At 48.9% G+C, this 23,126-nt stretch overlaps 1 protein-coding gene across 1 annotated transcript in view; it reads left to right on the forward strand.

Annotated features, from left to right (window-relative positions):
* LOC138566878 (homeobox protein SIX5-like) overlaps positions 1–23,126 on the forward strand; it is a 147,610-nt gene that overhangs the window by 65,540 nt on the left and 58,944 nt on the right. The window contains exon 2 of the mRNA XM_069644597.1: positions 19,839–21,292. Within this exon, the coding sequence (XP_069500698.1) occupies positions 19,839–21,292 (1,454 nt within the window). The remainder of the gene's footprint in view (positions 1–19,838; positions 21,293–23,126) is intronic.

Genomic DNA, 23,126 nt, shown 5'->3' on the forward strand with positions numbered 1-23,126 from the left:
AGTGATAGCAAGAATCAATTGAAAATCATCAGCGTAGTTGCAAAGAAAGGTCTGAGAGTTTTCTAATTCATTACAGAGGGGGAGGATGTAGATGTTAACCAATAGTGGGGAAAGACATGCTCCTTGAGGAGCTCTGCAGGTTCTGAGTTGTGATTTAGAGGCACTGTCCCCCCAGTATACTTGACCGTTGATCCTCTAAGAATGATCTCAGCCAAGCTATAGCATTGACGGAGAAGCCTCCAACAATCTGCATTCTATAAAGTAGAATTTTGTGATCAAGCAAGTCGAAGGCTGCCGATAAATCCAGCAACATCAGCAGCCCCGACTTACTTTCTTCCAACTTGGAGAACATGAAGGTCTGTAGGACCAGAAGAGCACTCTCCGTCCCATGGTGACTTCTGAACCCCGACTGTTTGGCGTGTAGTATGCCAGCCATCTGTACATGAGCCTGTAGTTGGATGGTTGCTACCTTATCAATGAGTTTAAGTAGGAACAAGGTATTGGTAATTGGTCTTAGATTAGCAGCATCAGTAGGATCTAGTCCTACTTTTTTTAGTAACGGTGAGACTGCAACATTTTTTATCGACTAGGGGATTACACCCAACCAAAAAGGAGCGTTTGCAAATTTACAAAGGAAGGGCACAAACCATTCTTTATGATCCAAAATAAATTTGGATGGGAACAGTTCGCCGGGGCAGTAAGTAGGATGCATCAATTTAAGGATATTTATCATTTCTTCCACAGTGGTTTCCTTAAATGTGAAATCTGATGCTAATCTAGATGTAGTAGCAATTTTGGAGGTAAGATCCTGTTGATATGAGGTGTCTCACTAAGCCCTGGGGTAGATTTTACTATAGGCAGTGAGGATGCCGATGCTTCTTGCTTAATTTTGTCTTGCACTTTAGATAGTTTATCAACAAATGCTTTCTGTACCCGATCAGTCTTCAGCTGTGGGCTTTATAGAGGGACTGCAAACAGTGGGTTTTTCCCAAGATCTAAAAAGACAAAATAATTCCTTAGTTTGATCTCCAGCAGAGCTAATTTGGTTGTTATAGTAGGTTTTCGCTTCCAATCTAACAGGTTGGTCATAGAGCTGTATTTGCACCAGGTATGTTCTGCCTGCCTTTTACTGGCTCGAAGTTCTGCCAGGGCGGTAGAGAACCATCTATGGCGATTAGATCCCTAACCAATTTGTCTTTTATTGGCGCAAATTTGTCAAGCATTTCAGTGGTCTCTCTATTGTAGTTAACTATGAGTATCTCCGGGTCATCAATGTCATTGGTTAAGGTCATCAATGTATGCATATAGTCAACTAAAACAGGGGAAGTAATGTTCTTTAAGTTTCGAGCTCTGAGTGCATAGGAACGTGCACTCCACGTGCTAGGGCAGGAAGCCTCAAGACACAGGTAACAAAGAAGTGATCGGACAAAATACATGGTGTGGTCATGATATCTTCAACTTGTATGTTACCACTACCGACCCAGTCCAATATACATTCAATCGTAGCCTTGTAAAATCCTAATAATTTTTTACATATAATGGCCACTCCTCCCCCCACCCCCCACAGTCCCTTCTCGGTGTTTTCCAAAGAAGACCTAGTCTGCGGGGGGGCGGGGGGAGGTCACCTTCTCAATAGTAGGTCCATGGGAGTCGGTGAGCCACGTCTCAGTGAGACGCATGATATCTAGTTTCTGTTCCTGAATATAGTTATGTATGTCTAAGGTGTGTTTTACCACAGAACGAGTGTTAAGTAGTGCTACCATGCGCTAAGTGTCAATCTCCTGGCCGAGGGGTGCATTAATATGGTAACGATCAATGGTGTGTACATGTGGAGGACTCAAGTCCTTAACTGGAAGTGCCATAAGCATACAGTCACCAGTGCGATAGAGTGGTGTGGCACGTCTGCGCGTCCCTGCACGGACCCGCACAGACTTGCAGTTGCGTTCGCGCTGGAGGACGGACTAAATGGGAAACACAGAACTACAATTCTGCTGGGACTTGTAGTTCAGTGTTTCACCTAGCTCGTGTGTGCCGAGGGGGAGAGTAGGTTCGGATTCAAATTACACCGCTAATGGGTAAGTACAATAGTGTTTCCTCACTCCAACTTGCTCAACAAGGAGTCAGTAGCAGCAGTCAATTTGAAACGATATTAAATCGTAATAAACAAATATTTAAGATCACGGCTAAAAATGCACCCTACACTTTAAAGTAGTTTAAAAGCAGTTTTTTTTAAAACTTAAAACTCAAAATGACCCCTAACATGCAGTATAGGTACTTACTCTATTTATTTCTCTTTATACCTTCTCATTATTTTTTTCTGCCAAAGCAAGTTCCTTGGAGATCTGTTTGGATACCCCCTGATTTGGCTATTGTTGCACCTCTAATAACTATTCTGAATGCCTCCCACAGTGTTCCAACCCCAAGGACACTCCCAGTATTCTGTGTAAAGTATTCCGCAATGCTTTCTCTAATGTGGTCTCTGTGGCATCCTGTTACGCTTCACTCAATTTCCATGTTGGAAAGAAGTATCGGGGGAATGGTCCTATAGGACCCTGCTTTTATATTCAGCTTTGGTGAATTCCTTTATCGCCTCCTTGCTAATAACAAAATTGTCTGGTATGGACTGCATGTGGTGCAGAGAACTGTGAGTAGTGTCCAGGTGGAGCTTTCTCCAAATGTCCGTCGGGACCAGCAAATCCAGGAATGTCTGTAGGGTCCTGGCAGGGGGGGGGTTAGGTGGAGGTAGCTTCCTAAATCTGGAATCCGATCTGTCTAGTGTTGGGTTCAATTCACCACCCCCCCCCCAAAACCAGGGTGCCGCTTCTGGCGTGTAGCGTCTGAGAAAAGGATGATGTATTATGGTTGGGGCATATGTATTTATGATGCAAGTGTCTACATTTTCAAAGAACCCATATTTAAGTGCCGTCCTGCCTTTGTTGTCCGTTTTTTAGTTTGACCTATTCTGAAGGGCACGGAGGGTGTTATCAGACCAAAACCCTGCAGGCTTTTGGCTGAATATGGAGACCCTCTTATCGGTCCCCTCCATTTCCTGGTCGATCGCGACTTATTCTTTGTGAGGTGTTTTTCCTGCAGCAGTGCTACATCTATTTTATATCTACGTAAATAGGTATACACCCTGTTCCTCTTGATATAATTAAGACCCTGTTCGTTCCAGCTTAACAATTTGATGTTGCAAACCATGGTTATTGTTATGCATTGGTAAGGGAGGGCTTGTAAATCCCCCTAGTGTTAGCTTGGTTACCCATTGTTAGTGTCACCTTGTTAGTGTTACCATGCTTGTGACCCCCCCCCAACCCCTGGGGTGCTCATCTACCGTGTGGTCGCACACCTGCATGTAGTCCAATCTTGGCAAACATTGATACCCTAATGCCCCCAAACTTCCCCAACTTGAAACAATCGCCCAGCCATAAAGTACATGTTCAGGTGTGTCCGCCTCTCGCTCCCGCCCGAGTACAGAGATTTGGACGTGGGTGTGCAGCGGATGGGCACATAAACTAGAGCCCAGGAAAAATAAATGAAAGCAAGGTGATAGCATGCAAGGGGCGGCAGCCCTCCACTGAAAATGGTGGTTCGGATTGTGGGAGCTGTCCTGCCACAAAGGAGTTGAATGTGTTCCCCCGAAGTTAACCCATTGAGTGGGTGACAAGCTTCTCCTTCAGTACCCTTTCAGCTTTCGACAGATCTGTGAGGACCTAATTGGACCTGTTGAATGTATTACTTGGTGACATGATCCTGCTAGTCGGCAGCCATCAAAATTGTCTATCTTCAGTCGTCGGAGATTCACACTTTTTCAGTGTCCATCCACGTATGTGCCTCCTCAGGAAAATCAAAAAACGGAGCGTTTTATTATACAGGATCTTCAGGCGAGCTGGATATATAAGCATGTATTTAAGTCCTGTCTTTCTTTAGCGGATGAAATCTGGGCTCTGCGCTTCTGGACCTGTATTGTATTATATAATCTAGATATACCGCTAGGTGCGCCAATGCTCTTTGCAGTGTACCGCCTAATCTTGAGAAGGACAACATTTTATCCCTGTCCTTATAATTTAGTATCTTGGCAATTATTGGTCTTGGCGGGGCCCCAAGAGGTGGTTTCTTGGTCAGGGCCCTGTGTGCTCTTTCTACTGTGAAGCCTTACGTGAGATTGCCTGGTCCTATCTCTTGCAGAAACATGTTTTCCAAATATGATGTGGGGTCTGTTCTCTCTTCGCCCATGGCAGACCCAGAATTCAGATGTTATTTCTCAGAGCTCTTCCTTCTGCATCTTCGGCTCTACTATCTCACATTTTGACTTTATGTTGCGTCAAGTGTACTTCGGAGTGAGCTTCTCGGATTGCTGTGGTATTTTCTCTTCTCTTATCTGTGTTTCAATATTCGTGGTTCTTTCTGCTAGCTTCCTGATGTCCTGGCGCAAGAGTCCCATGTCGACTATGACAGCGTCTATTTTTGACCCTAAGGAAGCTTTGAGTTCGGCATTCGCGGAGAGGATTTGACTTTCACCCTTCACTGTATTTCCATCGTTTGCTTGTATCAGCACATCTTTGCTGCCTGTAGTCGCTTGTAGCAGACTCTTGGTGAAGGTGTTCATAGTTGTTTGGTTGATTTCTACTTTGTATGACCTGGAGGGCATTTGGAAAAAGGAAAGTCTGGGCGCCTAGCACAAAGGATGGCTGATGCGCAACTTTTAGCTTGGGTTCTTCTGGCGGGCACTGTATATGGTGTGGTTTCCCAACCGGGATACGTGTCTGAGGTCCTTGGCTCCACTTCAGGCAGTGGGTCAGAGCGGCCCACAGCTTCGTGTACAGGGGGGGGTAGTGTGTGTGCGCTTCCCAGGATCAGTGGTTAATTCGCAGGTGGGTTACCAACGTCCCAATGGGAGTATCTGTCTGGCCAGATGGTCCGCCCTTCAGGCCATGCCAGACCTTTATAGACTAGTATGTGCTCTCTAGTGCAGCAGCACAAAGATTCGACAATGGCAGCCCTGCGAGGCCATCTGTGAGGACACTTTCTTTAATTTTATGATGATGTAGTTTCTCAGGAGCGAGCCTCATTTGGACAGCTGAGTGGGTCTTGAGCGCCTTCCCTTGCAAATGTTTGGTCAGCCCCAGCGCAGGATACAGTCCAGGCTCCACTCTCCCCACGGTTCCAGTCAGTTTTCAGCTTGCTGTTTCTTGGGTGCTCCTTTCGTACCAATATCTTCAGGCTCTTTACTATTTCACAGTGAGCACCCTGGTCTTATGCTCAGCTACACTGGGGTGTCGAGGTGTGCAGTGGCTGGGGGGGACCTCCGCCTTCGTGTTCATATGCTGGCAAATCTTTGTGCACCTTGGGGTTGTATTTATACCACCACGGGTGTGGGGGAGGGGAGGGGCAGTCAGCTTATTTGTTGGTGCCCCCAGGCTGTCTTTTGAGGTTCCCCAGGGAGTGCACCTGCAACCTTAAGAGTGTCCACACACCTCCCCGATGTCTGCCTATGCTGGTCCGCGTGACTACGATTCCCTGGGCGCCATCTTGGTTTTACGCCGTTCTGCGGTCTGTCGTTTCGGGCCCCGAGACTGCAGGAGCGCTGGATAATGCAGCTAGGTCACCAGCTATTCGTGCGGCTTTGCAGCCGTTCCGGGCCACCAATGTGAAGTGAAAGTGGCTTCTGTGGTGGATCTGTAACGGATCAGGCAAGAGCTGCAGGGATGCCGACTTACTCCACGGCTGCTAGCCACGCCTCCAAACGTGAGACAATGTTATTTAGGGCATTCTCATGCCTAGTTAAAATTAATGTTTGACTATCAAGGAACCCTTCGCCCCGTTCAGAGCGCTACTCCCGCAGCTTGTAAAATTTGCACCTTTTTAACACGTTGAACTTGCCATTTTACCACACCTGCATGGATTGTGAAGTGTCTTTGGCTCAAGAAAAAGAGTTGGTTGCCCTCGTCTTCTCCAGAAGACAAGAAATGCAATGGGTGAAGAGGAAAATGCAGTTATGTCATGAGGATATGCAAAATGATTATACATTCTAATCGGCATAGACACAAAGTGGACAGATATTAGTCACATGCTTGCTCAGACTTAACCGCAGGGAACATATCTGCTATTCAACAATGCAACCGTGATTGGCATACCTGCATGGACTGTGATTAGCGGGTACAGAGAAAGCACTGGCTGCCCCCTCTCTGCCTGCAGATAAGAAGTTTAATGGGTGAAGAGTAAAGGCGGATATTGTGACCTATAAAGTACACATCTAATGGTGCAATACTTTGGTTAACATCCGTGGTCAATAAGGCCTATGTTGATGTTGGAAGAGTGTTGGTTGCAGTAGCAAGCAATCTCTTGGTATGGGAGGGCCCTTCTTTGTAAATTCCAGCTCTGCACTGTTGGTTGTACATGTGGTATTGCTTCTTTTCTCTAGTAATACCTCTTTAGTATCTCTATTGGTGTCAAGAGGTTGAATGCCACAGATTAGTAGCCCTTCTCAGGTTAATGTAATCTCTTTAGGGGGGTCGGTGATATCAGAAAGGTGGACGCTAGACAGGGGAACTAGACAGGGCTGCCCTTGGTCTTCGATGCTGTTTATCCTAGCACTAGAGCCCCTGGCGGCATACCGCAGATACCAATATGGGGAGGTGGGCAACACAACGAAAGGTGGACACCACCTGATATCACTGTATGCTGATGGCATGCTGTTGTATCTAAATTACCCTGAAGAAAACTTACAATATATACTAGAGGTACTTGATCGATATACCCTGATATCGGGTATAACGGTAAACCCACGGAAATCCATGATATTCCCGCTAGGGAGATATATAGGACTGCCTCAAGATAGGTTGCCAGTATTACAGATTGAATGGGCAGTAGACACCTTCAGATACCTGGAGATAAATGTGTATCACAATGCTGGAGATGAACATAGGAATAATACTGAGCAAGCAGTAGAAGGGATTCAACGCAGTATGACATTTTGGACAAGGCTGCCCCTAACCATGATGGGGAGAACGGCATTGCTTAAAATGTTAGTATTGCCCAGGCTGCTACACAAATTTGCAAATGTCCCGTACTTGATACCTTTTTTAATAAACTCCACAATATATGCAGAGGGTTCATCTGGCATAATACTAGAAATCGGGTAGCCCTATGGAAATTACAAAACCCACATGATCGGGCGGGTATTAAACTACCCAATTTTGAGGTGTATTACCTAGCGTGCCAATTACAATATGTAGCTAGATGGCTCTCCGAAGACACCACTTTGGGGTCCAGACTATTGAGGGCTGAATGTACACCATATTTCCTAAATGAATGGATGTGATAACTGAGCCCCCGAAAAGTAGAAGAGCGGCGCTACTGACCCTGGGTAGGAAGATCTGGCATAGGACCTGTGTAATGCTGGGAAGCTGAACACCGTGCTCACCGCAGGTCCCTTTGGTGACATTAAAGGGGATAGATGATCAATTGAGACGTGCTATAAGGGGACACTGGGAAACGGTGGGCGTGACAACAGTAGGGGATGTGTGACAAGGAGATGGCAGAGTAGAGTTTGATATCTTAAGCGAGGACACAGGCCTACATAGTGGGCAGTATATCACATATGTGGGGTTGATGGCAATGCTAAAAAAAAGACATGGTCAGAAGTAGAACTGACCCAGCAGCCAGACGAGGCTATAGAAATGTTCCAAACGTGTCAGACGGGGGTCCTGAGGTCGCCAGAATCTACGCAATACTGATGTCTAAAGTGGGAAAGGAGGTGATTCAGATGAGGCGGGACTGGGAAGAAGAAAGCGGGGAAACAATAAGCGATGGGCTATGGGAAAGGGCACAAGGGTACCACAAAAAAGTGTTGAGGAATGCCTGATTACAACAGATCCAATTGTATATTACTCAGAGCATATATGACCCCCAAGAGAATTGCTAAGTTCACAAATGCGGCTACACAGCGATGCCCGAAATGTGGGGTACAAAATGCCGGGATGGTACGCATGTTCTGGGCTTGTCCCGAAATTGCGAGATATTGGAGGGAAATAGCGGATCTACTGTCTTACAAGGGGATTGAACTAGTGGTAGATTCCTTGTGGGCCTGCATGGTGGGAGGCTTCCCTAGATCGAGCAAACTCAAGCATGTGTGCAAACTCAAAGACCTGGCCTATATTTTAGCAAAAAGGATAGCCATGGGATGGAAGGCTCAGGCGAGACCCAACGTAGATACCTGGTGGAGGGACCTTCTGCAGTGGGCTGAGGCTGGAACGGTGGCCTGGAGGGAGGCAGCATGTAGAGGAGGTGAAGAGGAAACGGAATCCTTGATGGCGTGGCAACATCTGATTGCATCTCTGACGCGCCTGTGTCATGAAGAATTGGACACGGATAGCTCCCTGGATTATGGAGAAGACAGTTGTGGACTAGTGGACCATGTTGGCCTTTTTATAGTGACTTTAAAGAGGGGAGGGGAGGGGAAGACAAGGCGGGGTGTTTGGGTTTGAGTAGTTTATGCACCATGTTGGGTGCACTGTTTGTTATGAAACTAATAAAATGTTTACAAAAAAAAGTAATCTTTAGGGAAAATGTGTAGTGCAGGCCCTGGCATCTTGCAGGCCCTGGCATCTTGCTATGTGAAGTGTTGGCCCAGCTGATGACATGGCCTTTTACTGGTACAGTAAGTTTTGGAATCTGAAAAAAAGATCTATTTAACAATAAATATTAATGCAATTGTCAAAATGAAGCCATATTATTTAAACATTGTACTGATATTTATATTCCATTTCTTTCGAAATAATCCTAATTGTATATGCAGTGTACACCACACTTCAAATGATTCTGTTAAGTTTGTGAATTTATAAGGATAGATGAGGCATGTTGGTACATGCATACAACTTAACACATAAATAAATGAGGCAAAAAGTTGCTTCCCTTCCAGTGCTTGGTGTTGAGGAAAAATGCTGTCTTGGCTAGAAATCTGGGCACTACTGTATCTGCCGTATTAATGGAACTTTCGAGGCAAGTACTATTTTATACCCTAGGCTCTTGGCTGGTTATGCTACATGTGGGCAGACCATGGATGGGGCAGTTGTGTAGGCATTTAACTTGTCTGCATTTGCTCTGCTGGCACACACCATGTGATGTCTGCTAGTGATGGTGGGCAGATGTGTTACGTCTATGAAGCGGTTAAGCATTACTTTTATTAAGGCAGTTACGTGATGACATCAAGATAAAATGGTGCCAGAAGTGTTGTGCCAACTTGTGACTTGTCTCACTCCCTGGTGGGAGTCAATTCAATTGGTAAGTGCTATTGTGCTATCTTGGAATAGGTGCTATTGTGCTATTTGGATGTAGTTATGTGACATGTATGTGTAGCCTGGATGGGCAGTGCCGTGGTTTTTGTGTATATTGTCTACCTTAGCGCTTCTAGAATAGATGTCTAGGGCTCTGGGCAGCAGAGTTTGTCAAATCATTCAATCTACTTTAGCCTTGATAATACAATTAATTTGTAGTCCTTTTAAATGGCACCTTTTCCCATTTGTAGGGCCTCAAAGCGCTTTGAGGTAGCAACGCCTTCAGGGACCGAAGTCCAGGTATGGGAAAGTTCTTAGAGGAAGCTTAAGATGGGTATGTGCATTTGGCCTTGATTAGGAATTAGGAGGGCAACCCAAGAGTTCAGGCATGTGGATGGATCATGAGGAAGGTCACGACAGAGGGCTAGTTCTGGAGAGTCGTTATGTACCCAGCTAGACCAAAATAAGTTGTAGGTTGTCACTGTATTCTAATGGCAGAGATGCTGATGCAAGTCTGGTGTTTCAGTGCAAAGTGGGTTTTCAGTGTAAAGCAGTTATGCGACCAGCCAGACCAGATTTGTGATAGTCGTAGCTGCATTCTAAAGAGCGGGGCCGGTTAACCTTGCCTGCAGCAGATGCCCACTAAAGTGGTCCGTTTATACATACCTTAACCTCAGATGGAGCTTCTCTTTGGTCTGACTGTGTCATACAATCGTCTTTGGGGAAGAAAGCCAGCTACCTTTTGTAGCCTTTCTTAGGCACAATGGACAGGCTACCCTCCAGTCTACCAAGTGTAATAGACTGCTTGTCCTGGAACATCTTTCTAAGCGGAACAGACAGGCCGTCGTAGAAATTAGGATAATGGGATTCTCTAAGCTCAATAGACAGGTTACCTTAATAGTCTTACTACATATCTTCCAAGTTCTATAAATGCTAAACAAAGGAGTCAACCAAGTGCAAGATGAAGGATACCTGCATATAACCACTGTGCGTTACAATGACTAACTTATTGAGTTATAGGTGCAATGGAGGGTTACCAACATATGTATTTGAGCATCCTGGGTGGGCTAAACATTTATAAGGCATAAATGCTCTAAGCGTAACACGTGTTAACCTGCATGTGCTTTTTTCTTGCTGCAATGCCAGGCTACCCACATATCTAGGAACAACCCCATGGCTGTCCTTACAGGTATTGTAAGCGTATAAGTTTGCTAATATCAAGAATCTGTTAGGTCTAGAACCAAGGACCCAGAGCAGTGGCAAGCTATCCCGGCAGATCTTTAACACACGGAAGGGGCTATCCTAATACATCTTATTGATGCAATTAACAGTTTGTCCACAAAGGACTTCAGGCACATTGGGCCCGTTCTCCCTATGATCTTCAGAGTGCTGGGGATATCCTCATAAAACATCTGTGTAAATGGATAGGCTAGCGAGAGAGTTCTACACGATTCCTACCCCCAAAATACAAGGTGAAGCGCATTTCCTTCCCCCAACCATCCATCGCAGGGAGCAGAACCCAACACAATACAGATGTTACACAATGCCAGCTCGAGCACAGCAGGGAACATATGGCTTAACTGTATAATTAGGCCAAATGCAGAAAATGGCTAACTTTCACAAAATTACTGATTAAAAGAAGCCATCTTCCAAGTCTTGTATGACACCCGGTAGGCCATCCTGGTCAATTCTCATTTACAAGTGCTATTATAAATGGTGTTTCTCCAGCATGGGGTCTGGCATGGATTCACATGCTCATGAATATTCCCCGTCGTCAGGCTGGGAATCCTCGGTAAAGAAAAAACCAGTATCAGTTTCGTTTCTGATCTGTCTTTCGTAGTAATAACCAATCACTGGTCTCTGCGTCATACTGACCACAGCCAATGACTGCCCTCTACCTAAGCACCGCCTCTGGCAGCCATCTTCAGATTTTTACCGCACGTTCATGTGTTGGGATCCTCGTGCTATTGCTCTCGAGCGTTAGTGCTATTTTTTCACGTTTTTTCTCAAAAAACTTCGTTTTTTCGGTCAAAAGAGCCTCAAGCTCCACCGACTCTCCATCCGATCAACAGAGACCCGTTTCGGATTCGTCTGCGCCCCTCAAGGGTGAAGATTCGTCGAGCTACGCTTTTGGAGGACTCCAGAAGTTTCTCAGGCCCGGCCATGGCCCAGGAGAAGGGAAGCTCGACGCCCGGAAAGCTGTTCAGGGTCTGCCCTGGATTCCAGCTGCAGAACGTCTTCAAGGAGGACGAACACTCTTTTTGTCTTTACTGCCTACATGAGGACAAGACGCACGTGGAGAAGAACTGTGCGTTTTGCGGCAACATGTCGGAGCGGACCATGAAGGACCGCCATCAACGTCTCGCCAACTGGCTAGAAGGGAAGAGCCCGTCCGGCGAGAAGAAGAGGAAGAAATCCGAGCGGTCTTCTAAGACCTTTGAGGACGCCCCGGCGACGGGGGTCCAACATAAGGCCAAGCACCGCGAGTCCGCTGGCACCGGGAGCGCCGAACGGTCGGGCTCTACGGGCGCCAGGCAGGGCGCACCCTCCCCGGCACCATCAACCACGAGCCAACGCTCTGGGTCGGGTAAGAGAAAGGCCGAGCACCCGGCGAAGCTCCTAGAGAGGCCCCGGTCGAGCTCGAAGGCGGAGGGGGAGCGAGGCAGTGTCCCCCCCCTCAAGGATAAGGCGGTGAGCGCACCTAAGGTGGTGAAGGCCTTAATCCATCCGGCCAAGCCCTCTATCGAAACTGTCGCGGCGGCCCTGGCTCAGCCTGTGGAGGCTACACCAGTGGTGGCGACCTCGGGGCTCAGAGTCTCCCTGCCACCTCAGAGGGAGTCCTCTTTTGTGCCCATCGATAGGACCCCCGTGAAATCCCCCGTGGGGAAGAAAAAGGGGGGGCAGGGCGTTGTTGTAGATTCGGCCTCAACCTCGGAGGAGGAGCTGGTCGAGGTCTTAAGCCACGGCCTCGGCGTGGAAGAAGACCGGCCCGTCGGGATGGATCCCGACGCAGGGGACGACGACATCGTCGAGGGTACCGACGGGGCCCCTGATCGCCCGTCGGATTCCCCTCTGCCAGCGCCGCGAGACAACTCGGCGGCCATTTTGATGGCTATACAGTCCTTATGCTCTAAGGACGAGACTACCGTTGCCGACGGAACCTCTCCCGTCGGGGGACCCAGACCGGGACCTTCTGGTGTTCCCCCTACCAAGAAAAGAAGGATCCACCCTCCACCTCCTTTTCAGCCGTCGCGCCCCTTCCAGCCCTCCTCCCCGTCCACCCGAGGGGATGATACGGGGACTGACACGGCAGCGACGGGTACGGACGACGAGGTATACGACGAGGATGTACCGTCGTCGCCTCCCACCAGGGCTTCTCCGCCCGACGAGATTGGATCGTTCCACTCAATGATCGCCAGGGCATCCGAGCTTTTCCAACTCTGCCCTGAGGAGAAGAAGAAGGAAGGTTTCCTTTATCAGCGGCGCGAGGCCAAGAGGAAGACGGTCCTCGCGGTGCCTCTATTGGACGACATTTGGGATGAGGGCCTCACCCTCCTCAAGAACCCGTCCACGACGCCAGCTAGAAGAGACCGGTACGAGAAAAAGTACCGGGTCCCGGACACGGCCCCCCTGTGCCTCCGGGCGCAGCCTACCCCGGACTCCGTCGTCTCCGCGGCGGCCAGGAAAAAAGCGGGGGGGGTGCGGCCTCCACATCGACTTCCCCACCGGACGGCGAGGGAAAGAAATTGGACGCTATGGGACGCAGAGTCATCTCGTCTGCAGCGACGACGATTAAAGCTGCCAACGCCTTGGCTATCGTGGCCCGATACGACAGGGAGCTCTGGTACAAACTGGCTCCCCTGCTGGACTTCTTGCCGGACGACAAGAGAGCAGAGGCCCTGGAGATCCTGCAGGAAGGTGAGGTGGCTTCGGACCACGCCATTACCGTTGCGACGGACATCGCCGACACTGGGTTCCGCCAGTTGGGCAACGGCGTTTGCCTTAGGCGGCGTGGATGGCTCAAGGCTACGGACTTCCGTCAAGACGTTCAGACCAGAGTCCTGGACATGCCCTTCGATGGGAACAACCTGTTTGGGAAAACGGTGGACGATTCCCTTCAGGCCATTAAAGCGGACACCGAGACGGCCCGGGCCCTTGGAGTTCTGCAACAACGACGGACGCCCTTTCGGAGCAGCGGAGGCAAGGGCGCCTCCAAAGGCGGTTTCTCCTCCTACCGTCAAGCGGCCCGCTCGTCATCTCAGGAGGCCTACAGAGGACGAGGCAAGCCTGGCGGACCCCGCCGTCGTCGCCAAGGACAAGGCGCTAAAGCCTCGTCGAAACAGGATTGAACCGGCCGGGGGGTCGGGCCCCCACCGAAGCACCCCGGTGGGAGGCCGGCTGGCGAGCTTCGTCAGCGTGTGGGAGTCCATCTCCACCGACCATTGGGTGCTGGACGCCTTGGCCCGGGGCCACGCGCTCGAGTTTCAAAGAAAGTGTCCGCGCGTCCCCCCCGTGGCCAGGAAGGAACTTCACGTCCCTCAACTTCTCCTGGAGGTGAAGGCGATGCTCAAGAAGGGCGCCATCGAACTCGTCCCAAAGAGGCTTCGGGGCTCCGGAGTCTACTCGAGATACTTCCTCGTGAAGAAGAAGACGGGGGGATGGCGCCCCATCCTGGACCTGCGACGTCTGAACAAGTTCATCAAGGCGCAAAAGTTCCGGATGGTCACCCTCCAGCACGTCCTGGGTCAGCTGGAGGAAGGAGACTTCCTGTCGTCGTTGGATTTGGAGGATGCCTACTTCCATATTCCCATCTTGAAGGGGCACCGAAAATTCCTCAGGTTTGTGGTCCAAGGGCGGCATTACCAGTTCAAAGCCCTCCCCTTCGGTCTACGGTCGGCACCCAGGGTGTTCACCAAGTGCCTCGCACCGGTGGCGGCTCAGCTGCGCCGCGAAGGGATCCACGTCTACCCCTACCTGGACGACTGGCTCATCCGAGCCAAGACAAGGGAGCTCGCCGTGGTCCACACGGCAAGGACCGTCCAACTTCTCACGGACCTGGGATTCTCCGTGAACTACGCCAAATCCCACCTGGTACCCGCGCAAGGCACTCTGTTTCTGGGAGCGAGGCTCAACACAGTGTCCCTTCGAGCCTCCCCGTCGGAGGAGAGGACCAGGACCATCCTGAGCAAGGTGCAGCGGATGTTGGTGGCCGACGCGGCCAAGGTGAGGTCCATCAAGTCCCTCCTCGGAATGATGTCTTCCTGCATCTACCTCATTCCCATGTGCAGGCTACGGATGCGCCCGTTGCAGGAGTTCCTGGACGCGCGCTGGATCCAAACGACGGGCAACTTCGAGGAAAGGATCACACTCGACGAGAGTTTCCGACGAGCGATCCGGTGGTGGGGCACCCGCGCGCATCTGGCGGCGGGCATGGACTTCCAGACCCCAGCCCACCAGGAGACCGTGACCACGGATGCCTCCCTGGAAGGGTGGGGAGCGCACACCGAAAATCTGCACGCAAGGGGCCTTTGGCTCCCGACGGAGAAATCCTTACATATCAACGTCCTGGAGCTCCGTGCAGTGTTTTGGGCCCTCAGGTCCTTCCTTCCGTCCCTCAAGGGCAAGGTGGTGAGGATCCTCACCGACAACACCACCACCATGTTTTACATCAGAAAACAGGGCGGAACCAGGTCCCCAGCACTGTCCAAGGAGGCGCAGGACCTGTGGCATTGGGCAGTCGCCCAAGGGATGTTTCTGGTGCCGTTTCATCTGGCAGGGATAAAAAACACCATCGCCGACTCACTCAGCAGGGAGCTGCGCTCGTGCCACGAGTGGGAACTACGGCAGGATCTAGTGGATCGCCTCTTCCGACGGTGGGGCACACCCCAGATCGACCTGTTCGCGACGGCGACAAACTCCAAGTGCCGGAGGTTCGCCAGCAGGTTTCCCCAGGCGAGGAGCATGGGCGATGCTTTCTCGTTCCCCTGTGAGGGCCTGTTCCTCTATGCGTTCCCTCCTTTGCCACTGCTAATACGGCTCGTCAACCAGCTCAAGAGGTCACGGTGCAGGATGATCCTCGTCGCACCCGCGTGGCCGAGGCAGATATGGTTCCCGGACCTTCTGGACTTGTCAGCGTCCCCGCCAATCAAGCTGCCGGTGGACGCGGATCTGCTCTCCAGGGAAGGAGGCGCCATCCTCCACCACGACCCGAAATCGCTGAACTTGCAGGCCTGGCTCCTGCAGCGCTAGAGTTTGGAGGATACGACATACCGGCCGACTGCAGAGAGGTTCTTGCAAAGGCCAGGGCGTCCTCGACTCTTAAATGCTACGGACACAAATGGAAGAGGTCTGGTGCCACGCACAGAAGATTAACCCTCTACGGATTACGGCTCCCCAAGTTCTGCCGTACCTGCTGACGCTGGCCAAAGCTGGACTGGCACACGCGTCCATCAAGATTCATCTTGCTGCGATCTCCCGATACACCAGAACCACGGGACGGACGTCCTTGTGGTCTCATCGTCTGGTGAAAGAGTTCATGAAGGGACTGTTCAGATCGTTCCCGCCGGTGAAGGCTCGGGCCCCGGCGTGGGAGCTCAACGTGGTGCTGACCAAGCTCATGGGACCTCCGTTCGAGCCTCTGCACTCGGCCCCGTTGAAGTTTCTGTCGTGGAAAACAGCGTTTCTTGTGGCCATCACCTCCGCACGACGGGTGGGAGAGATCCAGGCCCTTTCCTGCAAGGCCCCGTACTTGACTTTTCACGACACGAGGGTAGTGCTCAGGACGCACCCCTCCTTCATGCCCAAGGTACCGTCGGACTTCCATCTCAACGAACCCTTGGTGTTGCCTGTGTTCTTCCCGTCGCCTTCGTCGCCGGCTGAGAGGACTTTGCACTCGCTGGATGTGGCTAGAGCGCTGAAGTTCTACGTGGACCGCACGAAGTGTTTTCGGAAGACGTCACAACTCTTTGTGAACTTTGGACCTGTCAATCAGGGGAAGGCTCTCTCGAAGGCTTCCATTTCCAGATGGCTCTCCGGCTGTATCATGTACTGTCATCGGTTGGCAAACCGACCGCTGCCCGGCCGTCCGAGAGCCCATTCCACCAGAGCGATCGCAGCTACCACGGCGTTCCTTTCTGGTGTGCCCCTGCTGGACATATGCAGGGCTGCTACGTGGAGGTCGACGCACACCTTCACGAAGTTCTACTGCGTCGATCGGGATTCCAGGGAGGAGTCCAGGGTCGGCCAAGCAGTGCTGCGCAACCTGTTCGCCTGAGGTGAGCCTGGTGAGGAGGTAAGATGCTTAATGTTGAGTTTGATGCAATGCTTAATGTTGAGCCTTTGCCACCTCCCGTGGTTGTGCATGTGTGTACTGCTATGTATTCTTTATTCATGAGCATGTGAATCCATGCCAGACCCCATGCTGGAGAAGGAACAAGTTACTTACCTGTAACTGTTGTTCTCCAGCATGGGTCTGGCATGGATTCACATGCGAACCCTCCCGCCTACCCCTCTGCGGCTCTTCACTTGGTCATACTGCCACTTCACGTGCTTCCAAATCTGAAGATGGCTGCCAGAGGCGGTGCTTAGGTAGAGGGCAGTCATTGGCTGTGGTCAGTATGACGCAGAGACCAGTGATTGGTTATTACTACGAAAGACAGATCAGAAACGAAACTGATACTGGTTTTTTCTTTACCGAGGATTCCCAGCCTGACGACGGGGAATATTCATGAGCATGTGAATCCATGCCAGACCCATGCTGAAGAACAACAGTTACAGGTAAGTAACTTGTTCCTTTTGTCTGGGTTATGCAACATGTAGGACCCTGGGTGGGCAGTGCTTAGTTTTGTGTATTTTAATAAACTGTCTTCAACCTGCTAGACACATTGTGCGTAAAGATATCTACCGATGTGGGCTGGCGGTTTGTGGAAGATCTTTGAAGACAATATATCTTTTGATAAGCAAATTGAACCAATTGCTCAACATCTGGAAAAAGTAAGGTGCTAAACGATCATCCTACACGGACCCTAGAGACAATGCTTTAGCAGTGTTTGAACTCTGAAACCACTTCTCAAACAACGCAAATGTGCTGCTTTGCACAGCCTTTCTCTGTGAGCATTCCCAGATCTTGTCCTAAGCCTGTAGAAGGTCTGAGTGGGTGAGGAATGACTGCAGAATGCTGACACCTGTTGTGAAAAGTGTCAGTACCACAAAGAAATTGGTACTCCATTTATTGACCAAGTAAAGATAAATAAAGATGGAGCTAAGCTTGCTGGTATTTGAAATAGCTGATTAGCACAAATACATACAGGGTATTTGGGTACAGTGGTCTATGCCAGTGCACCGAACAGCTGGTAGTTTCCATAAATTGTTCCCATTTTCCCTTATGGCATAGCAAATACACGTGTATGCCATGTGAGGAGCCAGGAATGCAACGTGGACACAGAGGACTCCTGGTTTTGGCTAGAAACGTTTATTTGAAATGATTATGGGTTGGAAAATGCCTCCACTATCCCTAATCTTGGAGGTATTTCCCTCCTTCAACCAAAACTAATAGGTCTGTCCTCCGTCAAGATGTCCAAAGCAAAAATGCATCCTGTGTCCAAAATCCTATTCTAGCCCTCACACTCTAAAACTAACTCTAGGGCGCAAAGGATACCATTTCTGGTGTCAAGGTGCACAAATGTTCAACACAAAGATGTAAATCCAAGAAGTTTAAAGTGGACAAATGTTCACAGTCACCGGGAATAGCTACCTTGCCAGGATTCCACAACAAATGTTCCAACAAAGAATAATCCAGCTCCTCCGTTTTGAGGAATGACTCCCTTCCCCAGGTTTTCTCTTCACGTTCCAGCTACTGTAAAAAATCCTAAGGCCATATGACTTCCTAGAGATTCTCCTATTTACTGTATTACAATTTCAGTGCAGTTCCCAGACTCGCAGGTTGCCCGGTATACTCTCCTGCCAGGCTCTTCTTCACTCTTATACCACTTTAGTCTCGAGGAAATGTGTTTTCTTTTAGATTCCCTTTCCTTCATTACACACTTCACACTTTAGCTTTTACACGCACTTGACTGTGCCTGGTGTACTCTCCTGCCAGGACTTTCATGCCGTTACTTTTCCCTTTTAGTCATGACTTTTCCCTTTTGGCCACTAAATGTTACTAGCCCAATATTGCTGTATCGTTCCTTGCTTAACAATGTTTGTTTTAATAATAGCTCTCTTTTACTTGGAATGGGCTTTTGTCCCATTTCCAAGCCCATTTGTATATATTTTACATTTACATTTATTTTAAATTCTATCTCTTTCGGGATATGGGATCAGCGACCCGTTCGCGGCATAGCTTACAGTTATGTAAACCTCCTTTATAATATGTTATTTATAACGCGCTTAATACCTAGAGGCTTCTGAGTGCGGACCCGGGAATCGAACCTGTGTTGCTCCGCGTCGTCTTGCTTCCAAGATGAGCATGTTGCCGTTGAGCTATCCTCGCAAGACTTTGTTGTTCCTGTGTTGCCTCTAGGAAACGGCGTACACTTTTAGGCAACCCAGTAAACCTTCCGCCTTCCCTGGGTGTACTGGGTGCTTGTAGTGTCCCTCAGGCTTCTGATTTGCTTTCCTCGCTGTTGCTGGCTCGGTGTGCGCCCTGTTAGCTCCTGCGTCTTCGCGTGCCCTTCTCTGCTGACTGCATTTTGATTTCCTCTTCTGCTGTTTGGATCAGCCTCGATACTGTTTGCCGCGGCGGCTTCTTCCCCAGCATACTGGTCGGTATCCATGCAAGTCGCCATGCAGCCCAGCCTCTGCAGTTCACTCCGCTTGTTGTCGGCTGTGTTGGTTTAAAACTTCCTGGCATGTCTAATCGCCAAAGACTAGACTACTGTATGGGCTTACCAGTCTTAGTAATCATCTTAGAGTATGTTTTTGTCCCGCGCCCACACGCGTCAGCAGCAGCGATGGCTCCGGTGTATGGCGTCAGAGCATGACAACGTAACTCGACTGAGTCCACCTTTCCATTACCCCAAAATGGCTATGGCAACAAACGTGGGTACCAGTGCTAAAGAGATTGAAATGGAAGTGATGCCCCATAGAAAACTTTAAAATGCATTGCTGTAAAGTGTGGCACAGTTGTGCTGATGATTCATTGAGTAGTAGTGCAGGAGTGATCATTCCTTTAAAACTGTCTTGGTATCCCAACTAGGGTATCCTAGGTACCAGAAGAATTGGACCTTCCTACCAAACCGATATCTTCACTTGGCTAATTCATGATCAGCTGCTTGGCCCCAACGGTGGGGTGATGCCATGGATTCCTAGTTTTGCCTGCAGCATTCTGACTTTTTTTCTTCGGGATTTAGTTGGGGGTTGCAAGTGAAGTTGAAACCATTCAGATCATTCTTTCCACTCCAGCAGTGCAATTTAGGAGATCCCTTACTCTAAGGTTGAAACAAGACTGTAAGCAGAGGTGTCTCATGGTGCTCGTACAGTTCCTTGTTTTGCGTGCAAGTAATGTATGTTCAACTCTTTGCCTATCTCCCCAGTAACCACCGCTTTCTCTTCTCCTTGCAGTGAGTCAGATGGAAATCACAGCACAGAAGATGAGTCCAGTCAGGGGCCAGAGGACATGGATATTGGGGCATCGAGTGGCCAGGAAGGGGCATCTTTATCCGACAACCTTTTTCTGACAGCCAACACATCTTGCTCCAGTGCCTCTTCCATCCTCCTCAATGGCAACTTCATTACCAACAGCCCCCAACCCATCCTTGTGAATGGGGGATCGGTTATCCAAACTCCCAATGGAGTTATCATCAATGGCTTGGCTCTGGGTGATGGCCAATCTATCACCTTGAGCCCAGTGGGCAATAACCCACCCATTCTGCTCAATGGAGCCACCATCATTGGCAGCAGCCAGCCACACCTAAAGCAGGAACAGGACTCTGCCCTGCACCAAGATGCTTTGTCCACAGTGTTGGTGAGCACAAGCAGTTCACCCAGTCTTCAGCATTTGCAGTGTCGGACAGACATCAAAGTAGAAGATGGGGAAGACCAGCTCCCCTCCTTGGTTTTTGCACAGAATGGGACAGTGACTCTGCAAGGCCTACAGACAAACCAAGCGGATGCAACTGAAGTCAAATCGGAAGGATGCCAGGCTCCAACCTCTCAAGCGCTATCTCTGACTCCGGGTGTGCACAGCCCCCACCAGATCCTGTCCTTTACCCAGCTGCAACAAGCACAGTCGCTGGCCTCTGACCCAAAAGTCTCACAAATGCCACAGTTGGTTCCGGTTCCTCAAGTTGTCCCGTCAGGAGACACTGGTTCTGTGGCTCCAGTCCCACTTGCGCAACCCGTGGTCTCTGGATCCCAGATTGTTCCCATGTCACCGATAGTGTCTAACATTCAGCCTTGTGACCTGACTCATTCCTTTCAGCCATCTCATGCTGGTACATCACAACCGCTGTCCACTACAGCACCATTTCCATATGTCCTCCAAGGATCTTCTTTACTTTCCTTCCCCACGTCCAATCACCTGCCTTCTTCTGTGGAGACCACACCGTCTACCTCTGTCTCTACTGTTGTCACTGTGTCATCGGGCGTCGGGACGCCACCACTCATTCCCATCTCCCAAGCTTCCTTGACCTCACAGATGGTTCCACTTTCCCAGCCCACACAAGGCACTCGGGTGCTATCTCCTGCCCAGATGGTCCCACTTTCGCCAGTTGTCACCCCCTCTCAAGTTTACTCTGTCCCCCAAATGGCCACATCAGCGGAACAGTTGCTCCCCATACCTCCGATGCCTCAAGGGTCTCAGTTATTTTCACTTCCTCAAGTTGTTCCTTCATCCCAAATGTTGACTTTCCAGCAAGGTATGGGACCCTTTCAGATTCTGACCAACAACTCTGCCATCAAACTCAACCAGGTTGGATCACAGCCTATTATGAATCCCTCCCTCAACCAAGGAAATATCCACCTGATCAACACTAGTATGGGAATGGCTGCAGTACAGCTTCCAGCTGCTGCTACTGGTAAGATATGCTCTATTTCCTTTGCTGTTCAGGACTTCTTTCTGATTAGAGTCATCTTTATGGCATCCAAGGTCGATGACGACTGCACATTGAATGAACAAACTAATGAATCTTAAAATGGCACACAAAGTAAAACACATGGTATCTAGATGCTTTTGAGCTTGGGATTACATTGTGGAACAAGGGGTGGTTGAAGGAGGACTGGGGGCTAGGGCTAATGCAGTGACAGGTATCACGGAAGAGGGAAACATGCTCATTAACAGTGTCTGTTTTGGGAAGTATGAAATGCAAGAAGGGCCCATTTATCTTTGTTTCAAGGGGAATCTGGATTCAAGTTCTAGAAGATTGAATAGTAATGATTGCTTCCTGTACAAATCCACTGACACTTGGAAAGAAACAAGGGGATGTTTGCAGCATTGGGTATATGATCGCCCCATTTGCTTTTACTTGTAGGACTGTTTTGTTACATTCAAGGATCAGTATATAGAATAATTCAGAATTTGAATGCTTATAAGGGCCATTTATCATATCTTATTTGTTTTCTATTTTTGTTCTCCCGACTAGGAAGACCTTGTCCAACGAATCTTGCCACCACATTACTCTTTTCCATAAATTCATAATACTCAGACATCCCATCAAGCTTCCTATTTTAATCTTTATACACCAAGAGAGCTTTGCTTCCTCTCCTCCTATCCGCCACTGGAGCCCAACTGTCTTTTTTTTTTAACCTTTCAAGCATGCCCCTTTTTGAAGTCCACATTTTCTTACTGACTATATCTTTTGAATCCCAGTTATGCATTATATGTGACTGTCACTACCCATGTGCTCACTACTACCATTTGTTCTGTGATCATATATATATTTGCATTCAAGGTGGGCGGGATGGCCCAGTCCAGATGCTCAGAAACATGCTTTATAGAAAAATACATCTTGCATTTGGACGCTGCCTTACTGGTCTGGCTTTCCTGCGCACAGCTGCTCCTCTTAAACACCCCTCATTATTTTAATTTGAAAAGGGATGTAAACGTGCCACCTACCATGATTCTAACCGCGTCTCCTTTATTTCCTGGGCTGCCATGGAAAGAGAAAAGTACCTTTTCCCAACACCCTTTTGTTTTTTGTCATGGTGGCCACCCTGTGGTAATTTATTTTTTTTCCTCTTTTTTTTTTCTCTTTTTTATTCTTCTTTTATTTTGGGTCATCTCTGCCTGAATCTTTTATTTCATTTGATATTTTATTTATTATTGAAGCTTAAAAAACATCCAAGCAATTACTTGCTTGCCTGTTGATGTGAACAATTTCCTTTGGATGGGCATGCTGTCTTTTAACAGCATTGCATCTTTTTGTTGTGGCCCTTGCTTTGGCTGGGCAGTTACCTCAGGTTTACTGGCTCGAAGCAGAAGCTGATGCCTGCTAAATCCTAAGGTAATAAAAGCAGAGCGCTTTATACTCTTTTGATGTGAGCCATCGGCAAGCCCATTAGTATTTAAAAGGGACTTTGAGGTATTTTTTTATTTAACTATATATTCTCCTACCTCATGCCAAGAAAGAAAAGTTAGATATGCTGTATTAGCCTAGTTTTAAAAGCACACAAGTTGCTAGATTTTGATACCTTTTATTGGACTAACCGAAAAAGCTGTGCAGAGATCCAACAAAGCTACACTGTTCACATATGTTCTCTTTAAGTAAATGGTTTGACAATCGACCTATCAGACACATTGGTGCCTAAACCCCAAATAGTTATCTTAACTGTAAGTGGAATCATTTTCTTTGTAACAGTTTACTGAGAGGGCACCCTCAACACAGGGAGATCCTTCCCACCCCATCAAGGTGT

The sequence above is a fragment of the Ambystoma mexicanum genome, chromosome 2p (assembly GCF_040938575.1).
Source record: "Ambystoma mexicanum isolate Mex_15411 chromosome 2p, UKY_AmexF1_1, whole genome shotgun sequence".
NCBI lineage: Eukaryota > Metazoa > Chordata > Amphibia > Caudata > Ambystomatidae > Ambystoma > Ambystoma mexicanum.